We start from the raw sequence: 26,272 nt of genomic DNA, 5'->3' as shown, positions 1-26,272 counted from the left end.
AGGACAGCTGACCCATCACCACCTGACCTCATTATGGGCCTACTCAGAGATGCCGAGGTAACAAGTGGCATGAGTCTACCTGCTGACTTTGAAATAGTTTGACTTCGTTTTGGATCTTTGGCCTGCGCTCTGTGTTTGTCTCAATCAGGACGTATTAAATGGCCTTGCGCATCCCACATGGACAAATAACCACAGGAATTTGAAGAATGCCCATGGGAACAATGTTGCAGCAATTGAAAACCGTCACTAACCACTATGCAACTCATAATCTCAAACAAGAACAAATAATATGAACAGAAATTTCCGGCTGGCAAACCCCAAAACATCCACCTTCTTTCATCTTTTTTCGATTTCTTTCATTAAATGCTTTGAGACATTGTTCAAGGATTATTGTGGTATTTTTGTATGCTTAGACCTTCTTAAAGATACAAAAGCAATTGCACTAGTCTACTTTTCTTGCTGTATTGTTTTGAAACAGGTGCGAGCATGTGAGATAGTCCACAGAGTAGTAAAGGAGCTTACAATGTACACTTTTACGCACGGGGCGTTATGGTGTGATTCCTTTTGATTGTGATCACTGAGCAATGACAACTGATGCACATGTTTATAAAATCGTAAAACTGTTCAAAAATGTGTGTCTTACCTTTGTGCTTCTCCATTCGCTGGCCGTTTCACTCCCGCGTTTCGCTTCTCATAAACTCAAAACTGTGCGTAAAAGTTAGTCAACAAGTTTCCGAGGCAGAGATGCTGACCGTGTTATCTGTGGTCCCCGGACGCTCTCGTTTATTTCCAACACCAACTCACTGACTGTCTGGCTGTCTCTGTCTGTGTGACTGAATGGGCAGGACAGGACAGCGACGTACAGTGGGAGACGGGTTTGACGCAACAGCAGCGCTCTCCTCGGCGCTCTGGTGACTCTCGTCCTGTCTGCTGTCCCTCCTATTTGGGGCTGCAGCATCCAAAAAACTGATAATTTAGCCACACGCAGCTACCACGAGGATCAACATAACAACAGGGTGCTACTACTACTACTACTACTACTACTACTACTACTACTACTACTATTACTACTGCTACAACTACTGGTACAACTACTACTACTACTTCTACTGCTGCTACTACTACAATTACTACAATAACTACTACTACTACAGTGGAAAAAACAGTGAAAGCTTTTGTGTTTTCTTATACTGTATGTCTAGACACCTAACAGTGCCAGAAGCAAATGTCAACAATTATTCATAGTCTTTAACCAAACAAAGTAAGTGTAATTAATTAAATGTATTTTCAACAATACAACCAAGGCTGCCACCAAATGAATGACTTTACTTTAACTACATTTGCTATGCAAAGTTAAAAAGAAGAAAAATATAATCTGGTTTATAAAGTAAATCTTTAGATGTTGATGCTGCAGATTACTGCCCATTATTTTACACAAAGCCTATTCTTATAGCTGCTCATCTTCTTTCCTATATCTCTCAACAAAACAAAATGTCTGATCAAATGCATTTTACCAGATGTGATTTTTTGTGAAGCCCCCCCTTAACAAAAAGTGAATTTCTCTGCCTAAATAAACACTTGCCCCCCTCCTGTGGGAGAATCACGACCATGTGGAGGTATGAGAGGAATGCCGAGTAACACAACATACTCCACGAGATGATTAAAACACACAAGGACGAGCTGACTTTTTCAACGCTCTCCTTTCTCTGCTTTCTGTAGTCCCAACAATAATGCAGTAAAGGCGATAATGTGTTGAAACATTCGAGGGGCAAGTGCTTTGTGGTTTAAGTTGCAAAAACAGCAGAATGAAGTCCCACCCAGTACAAGCCACAGCAAATAAAGCCCAGAGACCACTCTATAGTCACTAGTGATGTCATGATGCTGTTAATGATATACTTTCTATAAGCTCTGTACTGCAGACAGGAAAGGAGGGGGATTTTTTTTTTGCATTTTTATGGTATGTACTCATCCTTGGCAATTGTGGAAAAGTAGAGGAACCACAGGGTTATCTAAAAGCAGTCAACTAACCTGTAGCATATGTTTAAAAAAGTTTTGAAAAATATGCAATTTTTGTACTTCTATTTACAATTTTATGAACATTAGCATCACCAAGGTCATGAACTATGGCAAGCAGCAAAGTAGTAGTAGTAGTAGTAGTAGTAATAGCAGTAGTAGTAGTGGGTCTTTGTTCTAAGTCAAATAAATCTGTACTTTTACTCAAGGACTTAGCAATACTTAACTAACTTCAGACTATGTACATTGTTTCTTTTAGTGTAGTGTTTATGAAGTCTGAATCTGTTAGTGCTTTGAAACAGCAGGTGGTGCTTGGCAGGTGGCTCATGCCTTTTATGTTACTGGTTTTGTCTGTTCCTAAACCGTCTTTGAACCAGGTCGTCGAGAGGTCAAAGAGTGATGTCATGTCCACTCTTCGTAAACATCATTTAGTCTTAAGTGAATTGTGAAATTGTGAATGTGAGTCAGGCATGAGCACTCAGTATTAAGCGTAACCCAGGGTGGTCCGGACCCTCTCTTTTCTTGTGCTTTCTCTGTCTGCAGCAGAAGTTTTGTTAATCTAGTCTGGGGGAAATTCCTTTTGTGCACTAGACCTGTGGGAGCCCTGGAGGTATGGAGGTTTTCACAATATTACAAGAACTTGGAATTTGGGTTAGTAATGCTTTGAACGATTTAGATTTTGATTTAGCCCTCTGCAGAAATGGTTCCCACACAATTACTTTACAACTATTTTGCTTATTCCTGATTTTATAGGTGGTTGAAAACAGCATGTGCATCATATATACTATCGCCAAAATCCAATATGCAGTTACTTTGCAAATGTGTAATGTGATGATGTCTTATTCCCAGATGAGTCAAGAACCAGTTTTCCTGATAAGATTGTGCCATGAACAGTGATGAAGAAGTACTCAATTTTGTTACTTAAGTAAAAGTACAGATACAGGAGAAAACAAAACAAAAACAGGTAATGGTAATAAAGTGCCCATTTAAAAAAAGCACTTAAAGATTTTGATAAAGATTTTGAGATCTAATAAAGCTTAAAATGTATCGTTTTATCATTTTTGTAGATGTTTTTATTTGTATATTTTTCTTTACTCAAATTATGAACTTGGTTAAAAATAAACCCCTCACTCTTTTCACCAAGTCTGACACAAAAATACAAAAATATGTAATGAAGTGAAAGTAATAGATGCCTAAAAATATCTGCACTAAACTGGACACTTTATAATACCGGTCACTTTAATAAGTCATGTTTGCACTGCTGTTCTCATGCTGCTGTTGTATATATTTTCTACCTCTAAGTATTTTATTTTTAAGCATATCTTTCTTAACTTTGTGTATGCCCTTATTTGTATTTATTCAGTGTGTTTTTATGTTGCACTTCACCGCAGTAAGTTGCTAGTTTGTGAGCTGTGTTCACTGACGATGGCAATAAAATTCTTCTGATTCTGCTTCTGATCATTTGTACAGTACTTTACTACTTATACTTTGTTACATTCTACCACTGGCCATGAAATATCCAAAAGATAAATTCACAAATGTTGAACCTGACAATTGTTATCAGTGACTAGACCCAATAATTCACTGTTTTACAACAAAAATGAGCATTTCAACAACATTAATTTTGGCTGCCCCCATCTGTATTAAATGTTATTGGCCCATAGAATGTTGTAATGTTATCTGAAACCTAACAACAGGCTACTGATACTACTGTCTGCCTTAATGCATGCTATTACAAGATTATTTTGTTATTGATGTGAAACGCAAAATAACCTTACAAGAGTTTTTAATAAAAAAAAAAAAAAAGACTTATTAACATTAGGGTTGCCATATAGTGAGAATTCTGTTAATAACCTAAACATATATACTAATAATAAGAAAATAAAGCATAAACATTTGTGAGTGACACTTCTTGCTGGTCCCAAAAGAGCATTCCTCAGCCATGATTCAAGGTCAAAGGTCACTGACTCCACTTCTAATTAGCACTGAACCTTTCATTGAGAAGCTTGCACTGTAAATACACCAACACCAACACCAACAGAACAACCCAATCGTATTAGTATGTTTGGAGTACTCTACTTAGGACCTCATGATTTGTCTTACACTGTTACATCTGGGAGTATCCAAAGGAAGTTGAGTCCACGTAGTCTACAGTAGTGTCTTAAAGGTGCCTCTCTGTTGTTTTAAGGAGACTGAGAATTCAGAGGGCACCGGCTCCAGACAGTTAATACCAGACTTATTTTCCTACTTTTATGCACCTGACCAAACACTTGTGTGGTTCTTTGTGGCCCTGAGCAGAGGAGGTTAAGTCACGGTGCAGTAACATTTGCAGTTTATGTCATCAAAATCAGATTGGGTTTGGAAATTAAACAGCTCCTTGGAATTTAAAGAGTGAATGTAGACTGATAAAAGTCTCCAAATGAATAAAACAGTCTTCAAAGAGTGTGGAGCATCAGACAAAAGAACCTATGGGCCCATCATTTGGTCCTTTCACTGAACACAGATTATGGTTTTATGGTAGGCTTAGGCTAAACTGGAGACAGGACATGGCTAGTGTCCTAAAATTCTGACTACTTTGTGCTATAGCAGCCACCCTTTTGTGAGTATACTAAATGTTCCTGTGGCCTACATAGCCCAATGTATTTAGAAAGTCTGCACAACATGACAAGATTTATGACAAAAAGCAAAATATAAAAGGGTCAAAATATGAAAAAATAAAACAGGTTTTCTGATGGATGGGTCCACAATCAATATCCACCATTGGCTCCTCCTGTATTGCTTCACTATTGTAAATTGCTGCACAACACTGCCATCTTGAGGTGAGTATGCAAACTCATACGTTTTAGTGAAGAGTAAAAATGAAGTGATAAATATACTGTCGTTCAAGGGGCATTTATTACATAGATTCTGTGCATCAGGAGTTATAAGGTTAGGCTAGGTAGTGTAATTGTTATATTTTGTAAACTTAATCATCCTTGGCAGACTGCATAAACCTAGTCCGTTATGGATTAAACCTATAATAATCCCTGACATGAAAAGGTATATTCCCACTAAACTAAAATGCAGATTTAACTCTACATTCTGACAGATACAAATATTTTACAGGTCTATTTTGTAAAATCTCTCTTCTCATATAGAGTGGGTGTTTACATTAAAATGTTACACAATCAGATGAAACATGATCATTTTGTGATATTTATGGGTTTCAATTATCTGACTAAAATACCGCAAACGAAAACAGTTGCGTGATGTTTTGACGCTGTTGCTTTAAATAGACAGAGACTATTGCGCATGCGCAGCCCGTGTTTAGTTTTCTCTCGGCTGAACTGTCGCTGCGCTAGCAAATCCATCGCTGCCAGTTCTTGTCATGATCCGAGAGCAACAGCGCCGAATTCAGTGGGATAAAAGACAACACATCCATAATCTGAAGTCAAAGACGTGTGCGTTTGACCGATCACATTCACAGTAGGTGCACTTTATCCACAACAAGCGAACTTATAAGTGTTTGCCCAATACCCCCAGTCGGCAAGAATAGCCTCCACATTTCACCACATCGATGTTGACTGCGCCAGGCTTCGCTCAGGATCTAGGGCTACAAACACCGACAGGCTTTTGTTCTTCATCCTCCAATATCCGGCCAAACTGTGGCAGCTTGACCCGAGAGCGTCGTATGTTTTTCTGCTCATCTGTCTCTCGTTTCTAAGTATTGTTTTCGGAATAAAATGGCTGCTGTAATGCTTTCTGGAGGAGAATGATCTTGAATCAATGCAGTAACATTACCAAGCTAACGCCAATGGGCAAAAAGCTAAGCATGCTAACGATACATTTATTACAGTTTTACAGTATCTAATGAGCCAAGGCAGACAGCAGCTTTAACCAATGTTGTGCTTTTTCTGATGGTTCTTCCAGTGAGAGGCAGGGGTGAAGGGGGATTCCACCCACTCAACAAATCTATGCACAAGGTTCATCACGATTTATTTTAGCCATTTTCTGGAAAGCTTTATGCGTAAAGTTGTCTTCGTGGAGCTCCTATCGAAGAATGCACGTCACTTCAGGAATATGCAGGACTGCTTTTTAAAACAGTGTGAGTAGCCAAGGCTCTCCCCAAATCAGACTGCAAGGCCTCGGGCTTACTCTCCCTCGGCAAACATGGACCCCGGGGGAATATGCAAGAGAACTCCCTTATTTCTTGGACCCAAACTAACCACCGGAATGGACTGTCGAAGCATCAACAGATTCTTGGTGGTGTATGTTTTGTTTTACTTTGTCCTCCTCACACACGCGTCTCCTGCGAAATCCTGTGACAAAACCTGTCTCTCTGGGAAGTGTATCAATGGATCGTGCGTCTGTGACCGAGGATGGGTTGGAGACCAGTGTCAGCACTGCCAAGGAAGGTTCAAGTGAGTAATTGACCATTTAATGACTCTAAAGCTTAGTTAAGATAAAAAAATAAATAAATCTGAAACCCTAATGGTTCTAGTAATAAAGATTACTACATTTGATTTAGCTGTGGTTTCAGCTTTCTTTTATTGCGACATTTTAGGGACTTTTCACCATTCAGAAGATATAATATTCTGATTTAAATGGCTTATTACTATGGCAACAGTTCAAGTTTTTCATCATTCCAACCCCATGGAACATTTTGTAATGGTAAACAGTTTTGACAGCTGGTTGAGTTATTTTGTTTTTCTTGATAGGGGTTGGTCTTATCTAACCTTTTCTGTATTACAATCTGTTATTCATTATCGCATTGCATGCTCCATCTATTATTTTACCCCTCTGCATATGCCAGGTGTTTTGCTGTCTTTCCAAATATGCACATGTAAGCATAGTTCAACAGACACTACACACTGCCTCAGTTCATTCATTAACTTAAAACAAATGACTTGACAAGATCCTGCTGGGCCATTGAGGAAACTTCTGTGAGATTTTACTTTGGCATCCAGGCTTGGAGCTTAAAAGTTCAGTCTTTGGTTTTAACTAATGCAAGTAAAGACCCCATATTAAACATTTCTTAAGAAGTAATAATTGACAGAAATGGCTACAAATGTCTGTTTTGTGTTGTTTTCATTTTTGGTCCCATATACACACATAACCTGCTTCAAGTTATATGTGTATATGAGACCAATATATGTTTTTTGTTCTAGTAAATTTTGCATAGGGCTGCGCGATATGACACATAGATTATTTGCATTTATTGATCTTGATCACAATGAGGTAAGCTCCTGATTGTGAACTTTTCTCCAAACCACCTGCTTTTACCGACAAAGGTTTGACTGTAAAATCTCAGTTAAAACCCCAAGCATATCATAGACAATTAGAAATAACTGAATCATGATAAAATTTGAATAATTACACAGCCCTAATAATACAGTTTTGCACCTTGCACACCTTTTGTAAGGAAAGGTTGAATGAGCTCACGGTTTAGCTACAGTGTTGTGTTTCAGTAGTAATTGGCTCAAGTGCAGCAGGATACAATTATCACAATGACATGTCCAGAAAGGCCATTACCCTGTACACAATCTGATGTGCTGTGTAGTTGAGTTTCAGAGACTACAATTCAAAACTCTGATTAAAAAATAGGATATCTGATAACTGTTTTGCTCTGGTGGCCTATAAACAGTATAATACTTTAAAATTGGCAAGGCTTATAAATTGAAGTTAACTTTTCACCTTAAAAATAAACGATAACAAAAGCAGGTAACATAGTTTGTTCTACTAGAGTAATCACGTAAACACGCAGCCACCGTGGGTTTGTTGCTCTTCTATTTCAAGAAGAAATAGAAAAATAATATGTAGAAAAATACTGACCCAATATATCAGGAAATTTTACATCAAAATGAAAACATCTCTGATATCACCTTTACCAATAACACAGATACACCCGCAAATTTTCACTTTTATAGCTCATTCTTTGGTGTAAAGCAATATAGTGGGAATATATTTAAATGCAAGGTTTTGTGGTGTTTGTTTGTCCAGTGGCTTCATCTTTACAGCCAAGAGGGGAAAAAATCTATTGCTAGTTGCATTACATCATTGTTTTAGAAAATGTGCTGTGTTAAAATGTGTGATTCTCAAGGCATTCCTTTCACTTCTGCTTTTTATAGGTTGACAGAGCCTTCAGGGTACCTCACAGATGGTCCAATCAACTACAAATACAAAACGAAGTGCACATGGCTTATCGAGGGCTAGTAAGTAATTTCTGAAATGACTCTGTTCTGTTGTAGCTGTAGCCAAATTGAATCATGCACGATAAATGAATTCATGTAATTAAATCAGGCTGACAGCATTTCTGTTTATTGTAGAAGGCTGTAATATAAAGATGCTTTTTTAGTGTAGCTATTTCCAGTCTCACACTTGTGTTTATATTTGTCGTTATAAATCTGCGTATGAGAAGAGACGGAACTAACAAATGATTATGATCATTGTCTGAGATATTAATGTTTTGCCTTGAATGTTCAGCCTAACATTTTGAGTTGGGTGCAACATTTTCATTTGGGAGCAGCAGAACATGATTTAGTGTACCAAAAACCGCCACTTATTTAAGATATCATAATACATGTCCTTATTTTGCTTCAGCAATAAGGACTAAATAATTACTTTTACCCGGATATACAATTTATAGTCTATACTACACAAATACACAAAATAATATCTCAATAATGACTAGTCTATGTAAACTATTCAAACAAAGTTGTTTATGTGATCAAAAACATTTAGTATTTACCTTGTCTTTGATTTTAAAAAAATAACAAAAAAGCTAAACTTCTGATATCTGTGGTGCGTATTGCTGTGTGCACCAGAGCGTGACCTGAGCACGACCTGAGCATTGACCTCAGCAGCTCTGGCTTTAGCAGTCTGTTCAGAGGTGAGAGCGAGTGCATTAACACTTTTTTTGTTGTCAATTAAAACAATTATTTAAGTGTATATTGTTTAATCCGCATTTATAATGAGGAGAGAGGACACATGAGAAAGGTTGTGATGAGGATCTGTCGCACATGCGCCCAAGTTGGCTGCACTCTTGAGCCCTGATGTTCCAGAGTATGGAATTGCTTGTTTCTATTTCCATTTTGACAAGTGGATTAGGCCACTAGGTCAAGTTACTGGTCAGATGTGTAGAGCAAAAAAATAATGCAGTTTTTTCTAGGTATATTTAGCAATAAAATCTGTCATTGAATAAATTCACAATTTATGTGTTTAAGATGATCTAGTAAAGTGCCTGCAAGCCAGGAAGTGAATATTTTGACCTCAAAGTTGTTGAGTTGGCACCTATAAAAAAAAAAAAAAGAAGAGGCAATTTGAATGTGATACTGCTGAGTTTGAAGTTGTGAAAAGGTATCTGGTGAGATTGCTGTATGGTAAGGTCTAATAGACAGCCTCAGACAAACCCCTATTTGAGACAGCTCAAACTGTGGCTATGGTTTCATAAGATTATAGCCTGATTTTTGAAACTCAGATTATTGAAACAGCATATAAACAGCAACGTTGCATGTGCTTTATCTGATTTACAGCGAAATGTAGAGACTGAAAGATGGAAAGATATCACCTAATACACAAACACACAGTTGCACATATGCTTTCATATAAGGCAGTTGGTTAAAATTAACAGTTGATTTTGTGTAAACACTGTGTTGATGCTTTGTTTTTAATGCTTATTTTATTGTTTTTCTTTTGCAGTCCAAATGCAGTCCTTCGGTTACGTTTTAACCACTTTGCCACAGAATGTAGTTGGGACCACATGTATGTCTATGATGGGGACTCAATATATGCTCCTCTGGTGGCTGTCTTCAGGTGAGCAATCTGTACTTTTTCACTTATTGTCACAGTGTTGTAAACTTTGAATTGTCTTTGAAATCCTATGATGTTTTTCCTGTCGTTTTCTCCCCAGTGGCCTTATTGTGCCGGAGGTCCGAGGAAATGAAACAGTTCCTGAGGTTGAAACAACTTCAGGCTATGCACTACTACACTTTTTTAGCGACGCTGCATACAACCTAACAGGATTTGAAATATTTTACTCGTGAGTATTGTTGCAAAGAATGACGAATGATTTGGATTTCACAATGCATGTTGCAGAACCTTAAATTTCCTTGTTACATTCTTATATTGGTCAATATGTAGTCATCAGTAGTTCAAGCTCTGTTTTTATGGGTGGGAGGATATCATGCCAAGAATTTGTAAGATCAAGTTTCTCCTCCCTGTGGTGTTAATGTATTTTTTGGTTAAACTACTAACTGGGATTTTCATTTAGTCTAATGTTAAACTGATGACAAATGCTAAAGTGTTTACAGTGGTCCCTCGTTTATTGTGGAGGTTACGTTCTAAAAATAGTAGGCGAAATAATAGGCGAAATCCACAAAGTAGTCAGCTTTATTTTTATTTTTTTTACAATTATTATATATGTTTTAAGGCTGTAAAAACCCTCACCACACACTTTATACACTTTTCTCAGACAGGCATTAACATTTTCTCACATTTCTCTCTTGTTTAAACACTCTCATAGTTCAAACCTTCGTATATTATATATCCCCCTTCCTCGATGATCACTTTAAATATGTTGTTCATGTGCCTCTGCTCCAGTGGTATCCGCAGAGGCGGCCTCTTCGTGCAGAGAAACACTTTTAAGTCAAAAGCGTTTCTGAAATTTGTCAGTGCAGAATGTTTCATCGACATTGTGGGTTTTGTCGAGGGGAAAACTTGCAAACACACAGCAAACATGAGGCTGTGGGTTTGGCGGGTTACAGTTAGATTTAATGTGATGTATTTTCTTGCTGTCGTCCTTGCTCATTTTTATTCAACAACTTAATTCATCTCATCTCGTGCGCACCCTGTGTGCGTTCACTCTTGTTACATTTTTATTGGTGCGCTGTACCCTAGCAATAAATAGGAACCAATATTACTATGAAGAAAGTAAATATTGTATCCAGCATAATATAATATAATAAATAAATAAATAAACACAATACTAATGACCCAAATAACTGTTAATACTTAAAATAATATACTTCAAATAAATCAAAGGTTACATAAATTTAGCTGAATAAATACATTTAAATTTAGCTGAATAAATAGATTAAATTTATTTAATATAAATTTTGCATTCTGTACTGTACAGGAGACACGGCATGGAGGAGATTGGCTAATGGACTGTAGACCATTGTCAATCAATCAGGACGCAGAACACAATGCACGTTCATTCGTTGTAAAAAAAAAAAAAAAAAAAAATCCACGGAACAGCGAGACCGCGAAAAGTGACTTAGCGAGGGACCACTGTATTTAAAAAAAAAAAAAAAGTATATATTTTATTATGTATTCTTTTTTTATTCTTTTTAATAGACAATTATGGATTCCTGTATATGAAGAATATAAACACAACATGATCGTCCCAAAACTATAAGATCATTTACATATTTTTCTGTCCAGTATCAACTCTTGTCCCAACAACTGTTCGGGTCATGGGAAGTGCACCACGGGAAACTTCATCGCCAGCAGAGTGTACTGTGAGTGTGACAAGTACTGGAAAGGAGAGGCCTGCGACATCCCCTACTGTAGGAACAATTGTGGCAGCCCTGACCACGGCTACTGTGACCTCACTGGAGAGAAGCTCTGTGTGTGCAATGACAGCTGGCAAGGTAACACCACTCTCACTGTATACACTGTAGATGCAAATGAGTGTGAGATTAGTGTGTTGCTTTTAAAAGATTAACTATAGTTTTTACACTACAATCATAATGTATCAATGTAAAACTTGTAGTGAGAAAACAGGTGATTTGAAATGAAATGAAAAATGAATAAGGATAAAAATCAATGTATACCTTTTGTTTAGCCATATTCACTATATTCCGGAAGTTGCCGCAGACGCCGCCATCGTCATTTGAGTTGTATTATTTTGTATGGGGCTGCTGATCTTGGCAGCAAATAAATTATATACGGACGACAGCCGTTTTGAAGCTTCCCAGAGAATCGATGCATTGTTGTACATAAACAGAAAACATTTTACACAAATCAACCTACTTTATATAATATTTTGGCACCAAAACTTTTCCCAAATTCTCCATTGAAAGGAATGCGATTCCCACTTAACCAGAAGTGCCACCAAAACGAAAGCATGGTCACATTTACGGAAAAAGTGGGCGAGGCGGAATAATAACAATAACAATGTGGGTGAGGTTTAAGTATCAGACAAATGTGAAACTTCAATAAAATGTACAGGTACTCTTTGCATCAACTTTCCCTGTGGGTGTTTGATGCTAACTATAGGCATTGCTCTGTCTGAATCTCTGTTACTCAAGTTAGACTTTAATCTCAGCTTTATTTTAACACAATCTAACCATAAAGAAAGGATTTAGCTGAAACCACAACAGGTGAGCTGATTTGTGCTGTTAAACAAGTCCCTCTCTAGCATTAGCCAACAACTTATCAGTTAGTTACGCTCACCGTTGTGTAGAAATATTTGTTTGAAATAATTGTGATTTCAATTATGAGTCAAATAATTGTGATGATTTTTGCCATAATTGAGCAGCCCTAGTTTTTCCCTTTGTTAAGACGGTAAAATTTATATAACCACTTCAGAAGGTATTGCTATAAAGTTGTTATATTGGGAAATGCAGACAGATTAAACAGTGGGCAGGAAGGGAAGAGGGAAATCAGGTAATGTATCTTTAACTGCGCTCATGTAACAGATTGCTGTATCTGCTGATTGTAAAACAATAATGCCCCTCCCTCGCTCGTGGCTCCTCCAGAGTACTATGTAATGAAGAATGTGATAACAGACAAGTACAAACAGCTGTGTCGTGGCGTGGCATTTTGTTGATTGGGAGCAGGTCGATAAGCCCCGTAACAGTGGAGTGTGCGGTGCCTGGAGCTACACAGGGCCAAATGCTTTTTGTGTGATGAAACTTGACAGAATCATTAGGAGGCATGTGCTTTTTCAACAGCACATTTGCTCACACAGCCAGACATGATCACACCGCCTGGGCTCTTGTGTTCACTTAGAGTAACAACAATGTGTTTTTGTTTTTTTGTCTACTTGTTCTTTACCAATAACACCATAACTTTAGTAGAGTTGAATTGGTGACACTTTATTATAACTACAATAATAAAGCATAAGGAAAAATTAAAGTGAAGTAATTGGTGTAGTTGTTATAGAGTGTTACAGTTTCATTTAATATTTAGCAGCCAATTACAATTCTTTTTGTAGATAATTATTTTTTTCTGTTCGATGTTAGAGTTAGCATTTTCTGCTTTGAACATTTTTCTGTTTACATTTATATGGCGTGTACTGTTATTTTAACAGCACAAATTTGTATTAGTGTCTGTTGTTGGAAACAGTAGCAAGATTTAAGCATATATGAAGACACTCAGTTTTTTTTATTAATACTTAAAAGCTTAAAAACTTAACAAAGAGGTGGCTTGTTAAATTGCTTATATAAAAATGTTATTTTCATTTCTGTTCTTTACCATAAAGTAGTAGCTTGTCTGGTAGAAAAAACATTTTAGGTTCACCCATGTATCCACAGCTGGTAAAATAGGGGTTACTAAGAAATAAACCACTAATTGAAAAAGGTTGTGAACCACAAACCAATATGTGGAGATTTGCTTTAGAGACATTCATAAGTTTAAGGTTTACCTGGAAATACATGGAAGTACTGTGATTATGACGGAGATGAATTTCTTTACATTGTGTTGTTGATCCCTCAGGCCCAGACTGCTCCCTGACCGTCCCGTCCACAGAGTCCTTCTGGATCCTGCCCAGTGTCAAGCCTTCTGGCACGTCTTTAGCCCGAGCCTCCCATAAGGCCGTGGTGCAGGAGAAGGTCATGTGGGTCGTGGGCGGATACACCTTCAACTACAGCTCCTTTCAGATGATTCTCAAGTATGTCTCTTTAAACTGACCTCCTCAACCTTTCTGTGCCCTTAGGTTTACATAAAATCTTTGTGTAGGGATAATTGTTGTATAAAAAGCACAAGTGTGGGAGTTTTTGTAGGCGCAAGTCATGCTATTTCAGTTTAAAAAATGGAAATGTAAACCTTTTGAACCTTGGCGGCAAACTTGTTTTTCTTTTTTAGATGTGAATGTTTTTAACTGCGGAATAACAAAACTGAAAATGAAAGTATTAAAAACAACAAAATGTTGCATTTGAATAACCTTTAGACTGAACAATTTTACAGTAGACTAAGCTAATGATCGTGTTTACAATTAGAGCTGGCGATTTTTTAAGCAGTGTTTTCTTTGTAATTACACAGAACATTTTTGGAGTACTTGGTCTCCAGGTGTAGCATTAAACGACCCATTAGCCGTGCTTTATTATGTACAGTTGTAAGTAAATGAAGCTAATAAACACATCTGCGATTAAAGTTTAATGTTGTGCCTCTTTGCAGCTACAACCTGGAGAGCGGTGTCTGGAACACGGTGCCCATCAACAGTGGCCCTCTGCCAAGATATGGCCACTCACTCGCTGCCTACCAGGTAAAGATAACTAGTACTTATTTTAGATTAGATGACCTCAAGAGGGTGTAGGAGGGAGGGCAAAGAAAGTCAAGAACAAAACTATCGTGCTTGAAGGAATGTTTGAACGCTTTTAGGTTTATTCTGAAGGTATGCGCTTTATAAAACAAACACAAAAGCAGATCGTATCAAACTCTACTGAATGTAAGCAAAATGATGTGACAGTAACAGTAATGCAGTTCTTTAGAGAAAAACACTAGACTGCTGAGTTCTTTCCCCATAGCAATGTGGAGAATAACAAAAAGTATTTATCAGTGCTACAGTTTTAGGTACTATCATCAAGTAAACTAAATAGAAGAATCTGAAGCATTTTATTATGGTATGCTGTTAAAATATAATTCCAAATTCATTGTGAGAAAAAGGACATGTAGAAGGATTTTTGTTCAATTAAAATTCTGTATTAGTTTAGATACTGAAAAGGAAGCCAGCACAAATATTTTTTAGAAGCTACACTAGTCTCTGTGTGCCCATTTGTCATGCTCAGTTTGTCCTCAGTGCATTAGAGCTGTCATTTTGAAGAGACAGGGATTAAAAACTGCTGTAAGAGTAAAACACATTGCAATTTTTTTCTTACTAATTATTTTATGTCCCTTTTTATAACTTTAAATTTGTGGCCCTTGCTATGAAATTTTTGTACTGGCAATTGGCAAACATCTATCTTTAGAGTTACGCATATTATTTTGTTATTCTTACATGCATCATATTCAGCTAGCCATAGTACATGTTCAAACCTCTTTTCCAGGACGAGATCTACATGTACGGGGGTAAGCTGGAGGCGGGCTCGGGGAACGTGACAGACGAGCTGTGGATGTTCAATACAGTGAGCCGGACGTGGCAGAAGAAGAGCCCCCTGCTGGCCGTCCCGGGGCAGAGTCAGATGTATGCTGTGGAGGGGCATTCTGCGCACTGCGTCCTGCTGGAGGGGGGCGAGCTTGTCATGGTTATCATCTTTGGCTACTCCCCCGTTTACAGCTACATCAGCAACGTCCAGGAGTACCATCTGAGTGAGTCCCTACCCTCTGCAGTCCTTGTATTGTTTCATGCTCACTTAGTATTTACAAATAGTGTAAACCTGTGTGAAAAAAGTTGTTCACAAACTATCATTATAGGACCACTATTTAATTACCTTGCTACTAAGGTTTTAGTATTTGAATGCAAATTTAATTACATTTAGAAGTTTAGTTCATAAGTGTGAGTGAAGCTAGTGTATATAGACCACATATTGCGTAGTCCAAGGTCAGACCTTGCCAAGACTTGGTTTGTTTCTGTTTTAGACACAGTTTTGATGTAGGGTGTGCTTATATTGTATTAACTATAAGCCTTGTTTTTAAGTGTAATTAATTTTCAATCCACTTCTAGTCAGACTTTGACATTTTAGTGCTATGCTTATGCTTAAAATCAGCATGTTTATGTTCCAATTAAGTTCTGATTTAAAACCAGTTGAGTCAACCAAAGATGACACTGGAAAACCAATTATTTTCTGTGGTCGTGTCACTGTTAGCATTGCCTTCATAAAGATCATATTGAGGCACTCCCTACCCATATTCACAGTACATCTAAATGATATAGTCTTTGCTTTATATGCCATGTCTGCCGAATGCCGGCAAAGGACACTTCAGAGCCTCTATGACCTCTTCTCATCGTTCTTTGTAATTTAACAATTGAGGCGTGTTGGAAATGGTACGCTCTTTGAGGGTCATAGACAGAGATCTAAAGAATGGGGACGAGGAGGCTGAAAATAGTCAAGTCCTCTTTTTGTTGCTTGTTTTCTTGTGTCCCAGTTTTCATGAAAATGCAGGTTCCAGGTCTACTTATACTTTAGGAAAACTATTTAATATATTGCAAATTTGTACTTTGTATCATTGTAGTTTTATAAAGCGCTTTTCTAGATATTCAAATTTGCTTTACACTTGTGTTGATGATGGAAACATGGCTGCCAATCTGTCAATCTCCTCTCCTCTCCCGAGCTACATTACATTAGCACATAGAGTGTCTATGTTGAAAAAAAAAAGTCTCATTATATGCTTGTCATGTTATTTATTCAGTTAATAGCCACAATTGCATGTTTTTTTTTCATATTCATATCATGCACTGTCATTTTGTGGCCAGAATCCAACACGTGGGTCGTACCGGAGACCAAAGGTGCCATTCCACAGGGAGGTTATGGACACAGCAGCACCCTCGACAGCGCCAGCGGCAGTGTATACGTCCATGGAGGATACAAAGCTTTACCTGCCAACAAATACGGCCTTGTGGATGACCTCTACCGCTACGATGTCAACAGAAGGACATGGTAAGTGCTCAAATCTAGTGTAAATCAAAGTCTTTTAGAGAGGTTGTTAATGCATCAGGAATAAAATTATTAATGGAAAATGTTTGTACTTCTCTATTCAGTTACAGTAGTGTTTTAAATGCATGAATACATATTAAAAAACATTGCCTACTACGATTTTGAGCGATAGATCAGTTATGCTAACCCGCTAAAAGCACTTGTTTAGTATCGGTAGTCAGACATTTGTAATTTGACAGACACATAGGTAACACTTACAATAACTCCACTTTGTTAATGCTTTATTAAGGTGAATTAAGATCTACTCAAGTATTAGTAGTAGATTTAGTTCGTTTCGGTACTACTTAAAGTGGAAAAACTGGTATGGCATAGTCACAGTGCGATTGCTGCCTCCTTCATTATGTATTGAGGGCAGCACAGTGACAGTGTGTGCATGTCTCATCACGTCTGTACTCTATACACGTGTTCAGGTTCATTTTGAAGGAGAGTGGCTTCCCGCGGTACCTGCATTCAGCCGTGCTCCTCAGTGGCACCCTGCTCGTCTTCGGGGGCAACACGCACAACGACACATCACTTAGCAACGGGGCCAAATGCTTCTCTGCTGACTTTCTCGCCTATGACATCGGTAACACATGAACACACATCATATTTCACAGTTTTAAATTTAAATAGCAAAATGATATACTGTATATTAAAAGCTACACTATAAAACCTTTTTGTAACAATGCATGTTTATGATGGTATTTTTCAGCAATAAAACATATACAATTGAATAAATGCTTGATAAATATGATTAAACGCCGCTCTTGATAAATTAAGGGAAAAGGAGTAACATCTCCAAAGACACAAAAAAGTGACCCAACCTGTGAAGTTACATAGTGCAACGGCAGCACTGCATTTCTTTTATTTAATTCACAACCACAACCAGCAAATTCACAAAAAAAAGATAAATGCTAAAATATTTCTTTTAGCGAGAATGTAACGTACGTGACCTTGTTTTTCAGCCTGTGATGAGTGGAAGCTTCTGCCAAAGCCAGACTTGCACAGAGATGTTAATCGCTTTGGCCATTCTGCAGTGGTCAGCAACGGGTGAGTGACACACATCGGACAGGTCATTCAAACTAGGTCAAAGCAGTTTTACCATGAAGTCTGCCTGGACATATTAAACAACTGTACCAGCAAAACATTTGTGTCCGTTTTGTCCAGGTCCATGTACGTGTTTGGGGGCTTCTCCAGTGTTCTGTTGAATGACGTGTTGGTGTACAGACCTCCCAGCTGTCAGGCCTTCTCCTCAGAGCAGAGCTGTGTAAAGGCTGGTCCCGGGGTCCGCTGCCTCTGGAGCAAGGGTCACTGTTTCCCCTGGAGACCCAGCATGTCCAATGGCAGCCTCACACCTGCGCCGTTCTGTCCACCCAAACCTGGTATCAATCTTCTAATGTATTACACTGCATAAAACATCAGTTAGCATTAAGTTCCCCATATTTATTATTTATTTATTTTCTACATCCAGGAATTACGCCTGGTCTAATTGTTTCATATTTTGTAGCAGTCTTTCACTTCTAACATCATTCAGGTCAAAGTGTACTGTGTAACCTTTCTGGTCAAGGGTGTGCTACCAGCTTGTCTCACATTAAACTATCTATCTAGCATTTATTCAATTACAGATGCTTCATACCTCAAAAATTCCTTGGAAAAAATGCAGTATTACTATGATTGCCATCGCTTCTCTCTCAGATCTGACCTGTAACCCAGTGGTCACCTGCCTCCATGGAAATAGATAGCTTTTAATGATTTACTGTAAAACATTCCAGGTAAACCAATAACATTTCCATGGAGAAGACCAGGTGGCAGAATCGCTGTTGCATAGTTCACCTTTAATTCATATTTTACTAATGTTATATAAAATGATACAGTATGGTAATATTTTTTATTTATTCATAGCGTTTGGGGTATTTTAAATTGTAATACACTATTAAATGTCCTTAACACTTGGCAATGTTTTCTTTTCGTTCTGCAGTAACAGTGGACGAGCGATGCTACCGGTTCTCCGACTGCGCAAGCTGCACTGCGAATACCAATGGGTGCCAGTGGTGTGATGACAAAAAATGCATCTCTGCCTCCAGCAACTGCACTTCTGTAAGTCTGCCACCAGAGGACACTATTGCACTGCAGATTAACTTGACAGAAAGAGTGAAAATCTAGTTTGCACATCACGTTACAAGGTAGTTTAGCTAGTTAGCTTTAACTAAAATGTTTTTTTGTTGTTTTTTTTCAGAGTGTGAAGAACTTCACCCAGTGTCCAGTGCGTAATGAACAGGTTTGCAGTAAACTGGCCAACTGCAAGAGCTGCTCCCTTAATCTCAACTGTCAGTGGGACCAAAATCAGTCTGAATGCCACGCTATGCCAGGTGAGAAGGATGCTTGAATAAAAAAAACACATTTCGGTAATTACAAACAAAGCAAAAAAATTGTATTCAGCCCCCATCTCCGCAGTAGCATTGTATCCAGGCCAGTGCCAGGTAATACATTTGATAACATGTCAGTGTCAAATACAACAATGTCATGGTTGTTATGCGTTTTGTAGCTCAGTGCGATTCCTAACGTGAAAGTTGCAAACGAATGTCAAAGATAACCGCTCGTGTAAGATATAGTACAGGCTAAGATCTGTTGTGGCCCTCACTGTAATGAAAATAAAATGACTTTGCTGACATTCAAACCTGAGGCACATATATAAAAAGATTATCATTGATTTTTTTGCCGTCAGCATCGCTCTTCTTTGACCAACCTGTATAAGCGTATGCACTTAATCTTTAAACGGTGAGGACAATTTACCAAGCAGTTTATTCTTTTTTACCAAGGTCCTATTTTAAACACTGTAATTCATAGGTGTCATTCTGACGTCATTTATTAAGCCTCACTGAGTATTGGGCAGACACAATCCCCCCTCCCCTCTCCCTAAATGTTGACATTCAGTGAATTTGGACAAAACTGAAATGGTTTTGTCACTTGATCCATAATTCTTTGTTGGTGACGCTTGAAGGCTTGTTGCAGTGGTGCAAACCGCAAATAATGTTTGTTTTGTATTCTTGATGTCTAAAATGGCCTTGCTACAAAGTTAGACAGCACCCATTTTGTTATTGTAAAGTAAGATGAAAATGACCAGCTTTTTTGTTGCTAAGCTGAATGCAGACTTTTTTTTGACGACATAAGCTTTAATTATCCTTTCCAATCTTTGTTATTTCTAGTTTCAGTGTCTTAAAAGCTTCATAACTTCCTATTGCACTTTTGACAGGAACAGATCAAGAAGATTACCCTCACATCTGACACAGTGTCATCATCATGTCATCACACTGTTTCGTGTCTCTTTGCAGCCCAGCAGTGCAGTGAGGGCTGGAACCAGGTGGGGGAGGCCTGCCTGAGGATCAATTCAAGCCGAGAAAGTTATGACAACGCGCAGCACTACTGCAAAAATCTCAACGGCAACATCGCGTCTCTCACCACCTCCAAGCAAGTGGACTTTGTGCTGGAGGAGCTCAAGAAACTCCAGCAGCAAGAGAAGGTGAATATGAATAAGTAACACATCTGACAAAACAGTAGTGGTGCTTGGTATTTTGTTTTATTCATGTGTTGTAGCAATCTGGCAGTACACACCCAGGTGAAAATATTTTGCGATATCTCTGGAAAGCATGTGGTTGGATGTGCACTCTGCCATTTGATGTCTGAGGAAAGCGGAGCAGGGTGTGGTTATGTTGTAGTTGTAGCCTGTCAATAACTCTGATGAGGTCTATGTTGGGAGATGATTTTTTTCCCCCTGCTGCTGATCAAGCCTTTGTGTCTGTCTGTGTACCATTCTATCGCTCTGATTGCAGCCCTTATTTTTAGACAGGATGAATCTCCTCTTTTCGCCAACCATTTTCATCAACTTTGTTTTCCATCACCACCGGCATCACAGCCTTTGACTACACAACTGTCACAATTGCATAGTTTTATTTATGAGGTGGCAGAATACACTGGAATGAGATTTTTCATATTTTATCACTTTTTGTGGGGCTGGTGGTTTTGGAGCTCAGTATTTATCCTCTTTGCACTAGTATAGACCTGTCACAATAATTACTATATCAACTTATGGTTCAGTACATGATAGATGTAACAATTATTTTTGTGGCTTAGTATTTACTGTGGGTACTTTTTCTTTGTACTAGTGGGGAACTTATTCTTATTTTTTGTATTTTTTCTGAAGATTTGAGCAGTAAAGGGTTGAATAAGTAACTTCTATGACTCTGTAGCTCATGTTCATTAAAAATACTGCAAATATAGAATTGTTTTATGAGGGAAATCCTGCTTTAGACCGATTGTGTCCATGGCATAATGGCATTCAATATTATCGTTTATCATCTAAATGTTCTTCATCATTATAATGTACTTCAAAATCTGTTGTCATGACAAGCCTAGTATGGTATTTTCCTATTTTTTTGGTCTACGCTAACACTGCAATTATAGAGGGTTCGGTAATTAACATCTAAGGTTCATTAATAATACCACCTAACCATTTCTGCTGAATGGTTTTATGCTGCCATTCATTAAATCCCACTTTTTAGCAATCTAGTTCATTTAGAAATGAGTTTACAGGTATCATGCTTCAGAGCTATTGTATAATGACTAGGGATGGGACATAAACTAGGCCTGCCATGATAACACATTTTGAAGCACAATATATTGCTACAGAGAAATGTAACGATAGATGATGTTGAAACCTCTGACACAATAACAGTAAAGCAAGGTAATCCCAGTAAACCATTTAAGAAATAAACCGCAACAAGGTAATAGCAGAACTAAGCAATATTTATTCATAGAAGTTACATATTCAACACTTTACAACTTAGATTTTATCGTATCACAACAAAAATAACAAAAATCTCTCCATTATTGCAAAGAAATGTTAATGCACATGTTAAATACTGAGCCCAAAAATATATTGTTCCAGCTTTCATATATTGAATGATGCGTCGATATGAAAATTATTGTAACAAATATTAACTGGTACACATGTATACCACTGAATTAAAATGCCACAGTGTCAGTACCATGAGGATGGGCTTTAGACAGTATTGTAATGATATGATTTTGTGTTTAGTTCAGAGTTGACACCTTTTGTTCTTGTAACTGTTTGTGTTGTAATTAATGTGACTGCTTTTGTATGTGGCACTTTGCTGCTAAGCCGACAAGTTGAGGGGAAGTTTCTGTTTGTCAGTTACTGGTCTGTTTTGGAGACAGGCTCTTGTGAGTTTGACTGTTGTTGTTTTGCTCTTGTTTTGGCGTGAGTTACAGTATCCCTTGTGTTCAGAAAATAAACAACGAGAAGAAACTCGCCGTGTTTCCTTAGACCAGAACCCACAGTTTTGACAGTTAATTTGGTCGGTGGAAAAAAGGGTCGCTCTTCAATTTTGAGTTATGAATATATTATTTTTGGTCATTATATACACATATCATGCCACAGACGATGCAAACAGAACGAGTAAGGAATAGTTTGAAGTCTCTTTTAGTACTATATCACTCTAATGACTCTAGAATAGATGTTTTGTCACACTTTTTTGTTAAGCATTATAAATTCTGCAACTCTATGAAATGCTGTTAGTAGTTAATGATTTTGGTCACAATTATTCATACATAGAAATTTCATGTCCATGTCCCATCCCTAATTACTGGGACAAAGTGATAATGTCTTTGTTTATTGTGATTTTGTCTCTAGCAATATAAGACACTCCAAATATCGCCAAACCTTCTCTGCGATTTTTGCTTTTGTTATAGTGGAAAGAAGACCATAGCAACCATAACATAACTTCCCTCATTACCTTATTAGATGACCAAGTGTTGCATTTTAGTACCCCCATATTTATATATAAACAAGTAATTTTTGTTTTGTCATGCTTTTTGTTTGACATTTTTATTTGTTGTGTCTGTGCGGTTTGTTCTAAAGTGAACCTTGACATACCATTTCCGTATTTCTTCCATTACATTAAAAGCTGAATGCCGGAGGGGGAAAAATTAATCATATCTGTGAAATTATTTCCAGTGAACTTTTAATGGCATTCTTGGATCTAAAGTGCCAATGGAGGAGGCACTCTACAACAACAAAATGTGGCAGAAGGGACACGTTATTTACTATATTTGTTCAAACATGTTTATTTATGTTCCCGCAGCGACTGTCTCCGTGGGTTGGCCTGAGGAAAATCAATGTGTCATATTGGGGCTGGGAGGACATGTCTCCCTTCACCAACACTAGTCTGCGCTGGTTGCCTGGGGAACCAAGTGACTCTGGATTCTGTGCCTATTTAGAAGAGCCCCAGGTATCAGGACTAAGGGCGAATCCATGCACCGCCACTGCACACGGGCTGATCTGCGAAAAGGCAGCAGGTATGTCACACAGGGTAATGGATAGTAAAGTATATGGCACTGTGTTTACTATTACAGTGTCAATTATTCATGCAGTTTATTGAAAAGGACATACACACACACACAAAAGGTTCCTCTGCCCATTAAAAATGGCTTGTATAACACAAGTGAGCCAAGACATTTTGATTTGCCTTTTGTCTGTGAAGAACTATTTCTTTGTTCCCAGGTAACCCCAATCAGAGCTCCCGTCCTTCATGTAAAAAGCCCTGCTCGCTCCACACCAGCTGTGCCAACTGCACCAACCAGGCCATGGAGTGCATGTGGTGCAGCAGTACGCAGCGCTGTGTGGACTCTACGGCCTACGTCATCTCCTTCCCGTACGGCCAGTGTCTGGAGTGGCAGACTGGAGACTGTGTGGGTGAGTGTCTTTGACAGAAGCTGCTCTAAAAGGGGCTGCTTTGAAGTCTGGCATTTAGGTGATCAGCATTAAGCTCTGCCCAGATTGGCCTCCGTAAATCGCTCGATAATTCATCACTAAGAGATAGGGTTTAAGGAGTGAAAAAAGCTTTTAAGTGAAGGTTTTTGTGTCCAAGGGAAAAGGGTATTAGTTTTCAGCGATTTGCTTTGGAAGCTGTTTTGGGTTCGTAATGGCCAATTAGCCTCACATATACACTTCAGTTGTTGATTTCCCCGTTGACCCAGACACAAATGGATTCTTTACCATTACCTGCTTTGAGCAAAAGATCAAGGAACAGTACTCCTGTACTTTCTGTAAATGAGAAGATAGTGTTTTGGGAAAACCAGTATATAAGCTGTAAATGTGTTTTTCCCTTTTAGCTTTTCCAAAATCCAATTATGCTGACTTAAGAGAAAGTGAGGAAAGCATGCTTAGTGAATCCAAACACACATTACATAGTACGTTCAAAAAAGCCTCTTACACAGTGGTCTTAGTATGGAACATGACACTTTTTAAAAACAAGAACAAAAATGGAACTTCTGATTTCTCTTTATTGCAGGTACTATCTGTCTAGAAAAGTCACTTCTGAAATAGATTTTACATTCAGTGGTGTCAAAACAGTTTGCATTGTGCTGGGGTAAGCTGATCCCATGTCTCTTAACTCATTTACTAGACATTGAATTATGTGATACATGAATTATTGCCATAGTTGAGTCAGAACCTAAAGACATCTCACATCCTTTCAGTGAGTAACAGTTTCAGGGCCCGATGGGAACTCTCTCAAATTCATTTGTGTCGCCCGGCGTTGGGTTTCTCAGACGTTTCAGTGCTCGGAGGACATTTGTCTTGAGAAATTTGTCCCCTTTGGCAACAGAGGACAGACAAGGTTATCCTATAAATCCTATCACCACTTTATATTTCCCCAGTCTTCACATTTATTCAGTTTGACTCTTTTCCTCCTCAGTCACCTTCAGAATTTCAGCCTCCACTTTTGGCTTGAATGATTTCACCAACATCACTTCTCTCCACCCTCTTACTATTGCCTTAGGCTAAGTACATTGCAGTAATGCTCTGAGAATCATAGTCACACCGCAGTCTAGGAACACCACCCATGGCGACACTAACAAAGCCAAGCTTCCTAATATATGTAATTTCATTGGTAGATTATTACAGTACTGTTTAAGTACTTAAAATATGCTGGTAGGCAGGTAATAATTTGCCTTCACTTTGGAGTGCATTCCTAGATCACGCCAACTCTTGGTCAAACATGCTGTGTGTCTGTCTGTTTCATCATAGTCCTTTGAATCCACTGAAGTTATGTTTGATTTAGACTGAATTTCAATAGCCCAAGGTCAATTACATATTCCATCATCTTGTGGAATCATTTTAAAGTTACATTATATGAATTTTTATTTTTTATGTTTTAGTTCTCACATGGCCTCATCAATTGTACATTTAGAAATGATAGTCTAGCAAGATTGTGGCTTGTCTTCTTATTAAATGCTAGTAAAAAATGGTCAGAACAGTTTGTTCAGAGCCAATGTAAGACTGCACTATAACTTTAACACTGGTTGTTAGACAGTGAACAGTACTTAACTGTTTATCAAGTGTAGGGTCAAATAAAGTGTAACCCCCTCTTATTGTAGATGCAAACCTTTTTTGTAGGTTTAAGAGGGGATATCTCTTTCTGCCCTTAAAAACTCCGAAAATAAATAGAATATTCATGGGTTTCAAAGAACCATACTTCACATTGGATCCATAAATGGTTTTCTGTTTTTTGTCTTGGAAACTTTGAATGCCAGTGCTTAGACTCCCAGTAAATGCCTCAACAGAATGCATGATAGTTGATGTTGTTCCCATTTGATATCAGATATGTAGTACATGCTGTAAATCTTCATGTGGAAAACTGTCATTTTAATCAATAGTTGTGTGGCCTCAGCGGAGTCTAGACAGAACAATGTTAAATCAGTCAAGCAGCTTTTATAGAGTAACCACAGGAGACCAGAGCGGCAAAACATGTGTGCTTTCATTGTATCATCTAATCCTCTACATCTGACCCTGGAGTCATAAAGTCATACCATGTCAGCTTGAAGAAGAGGTTCATTTATAATTGAAATGCATTTGAAAGCACCCATAAATAAGTCAGTTCTGTGTACTTTGCTTAAGGAAAAACTCTACGAAGACATTTTTTTATTATCCTAGCCCAATGTATAATTACTTCAGGTAATAGCTAAAAAAATCTGAATATTTACAGCTACCAAATGTGTGAAAATGGTAATAATTTTGCTGTTTAGCTGTCTCACAGAAACAAAAAGGGTTAAAACAGTGGAGCCTTTTCTTGTGAAATGTGCCACTTGCGTCTTATTGTCAAAACAAACTTAAGTGGTCTTACTTTCTTGGTGATTGCAGCGGCGTTGTCATGGTTTCAAATCCATTAGTGGAATAGCCAGAGATTTGTTTGACATAAAACCGAGGTAAAAGCACCCAATGTTTTTTCAGTAAAATAGTAGTGGCATTTTCACCCTCCGAGTGTCTGTCTGGCAGCAAAGTGGCCATGCTCAAACTTGTCAAGCACTTTACTGGCCCGCAAGTTGTCCCCCAAACTGACAAAATA

General features: G+C 38.1%; 2 protein-coding genes across 2 annotated transcripts in view; one reads left to right on the top strand and one right to left on the bottom strand.

The window, feature by feature from the left end:
• afap1l2 (actin filament associated protein 1-like 2) overlaps nt 1-960 on the bottom strand; it is a 42,203-nt gene extending 41,243 nt beyond the window's left edge. Inside the window, exon 1 of the mRNA XM_033984751.2 lies at nt 644-960. Within this exon, the coding sequence (XP_033840642.1) occupies nt 644-659 (16 nt within the window). The 5' untranslated portion in view covers nt 660-960. The remainder of the gene's footprint in view (nt 1-643) is intronic.
• Nucleotides 961-5,321: 4,361 nt separating this feature from the next.
• atrnl1b (attractin-like 1b) overlaps nt 5,322-26,272 on the top strand; it is a 66,905-nt gene continuing 45,954 nt past the window's right edge. Inside the window, exons 1-17 of the mRNA XM_033984203.2 lie at nt 5,322-6,413; nt 8,121-8,204; nt 9,691-9,804; nt 9,902-10,030; nt 11,434-11,642; nt 13,711-13,885; nt 14,392-14,479; nt 15,261-15,522; nt 16,628-16,811; nt 17,279-17,433; nt 17,813-17,897; nt 18,015-18,229; nt 18,826-18,944; nt 19,084-19,216; nt 20,180-20,367; nt 23,009-23,222; nt 23,428-23,619. Coding sequence (XP_033840094.1) covers nt 6,163-6,413; nt 8,121-8,204; nt 9,691-9,804; nt 9,902-10,030; nt 11,434-11,642; nt 13,711-13,885; nt 14,392-14,479; nt 15,261-15,522; nt 16,628-16,811; nt 17,279-17,433; nt 17,813-17,897; nt 18,015-18,229; nt 18,826-18,944; nt 19,084-19,216; nt 20,180-20,367; nt 23,009-23,222; nt 23,428-23,619 — 2,797 coding nt within the window. The 5' untranslated portion in view covers nt 5,322-6,162. The remainder of the gene's footprint in view (nt 6,414-8,120; nt 8,205-9,690; nt 9,805-9,901; nt 10,031-11,433; nt 11,643-13,710; nt 13,886-14,391; nt 14,480-15,260; nt 15,523-16,627; nt 16,812-17,278; nt 17,434-17,812; nt 17,898-18,014; nt 18,230-18,825; nt 18,945-19,083; nt 19,217-20,179; nt 20,368-23,008; nt 23,223-23,427; nt 23,620-26,272) is intronic.

This window comes from Periophthalmus magnuspinnatus, chromosome 19 (assembly GCF_009829125.3).
Source record: "Periophthalmus magnuspinnatus isolate fPerMag1 chromosome 19, fPerMag1.2.pri, whole genome shotgun sequence".
NCBI classification, from domain to species: Eukaryota; Metazoa; Chordata; class Actinopteri; order Gobiiformes; family Gobiidae; genus Periophthalmus; species Periophthalmus magnuspinnatus.
This window is presented reverse-complemented; position numbering and strand designations above follow the sequence as displayed.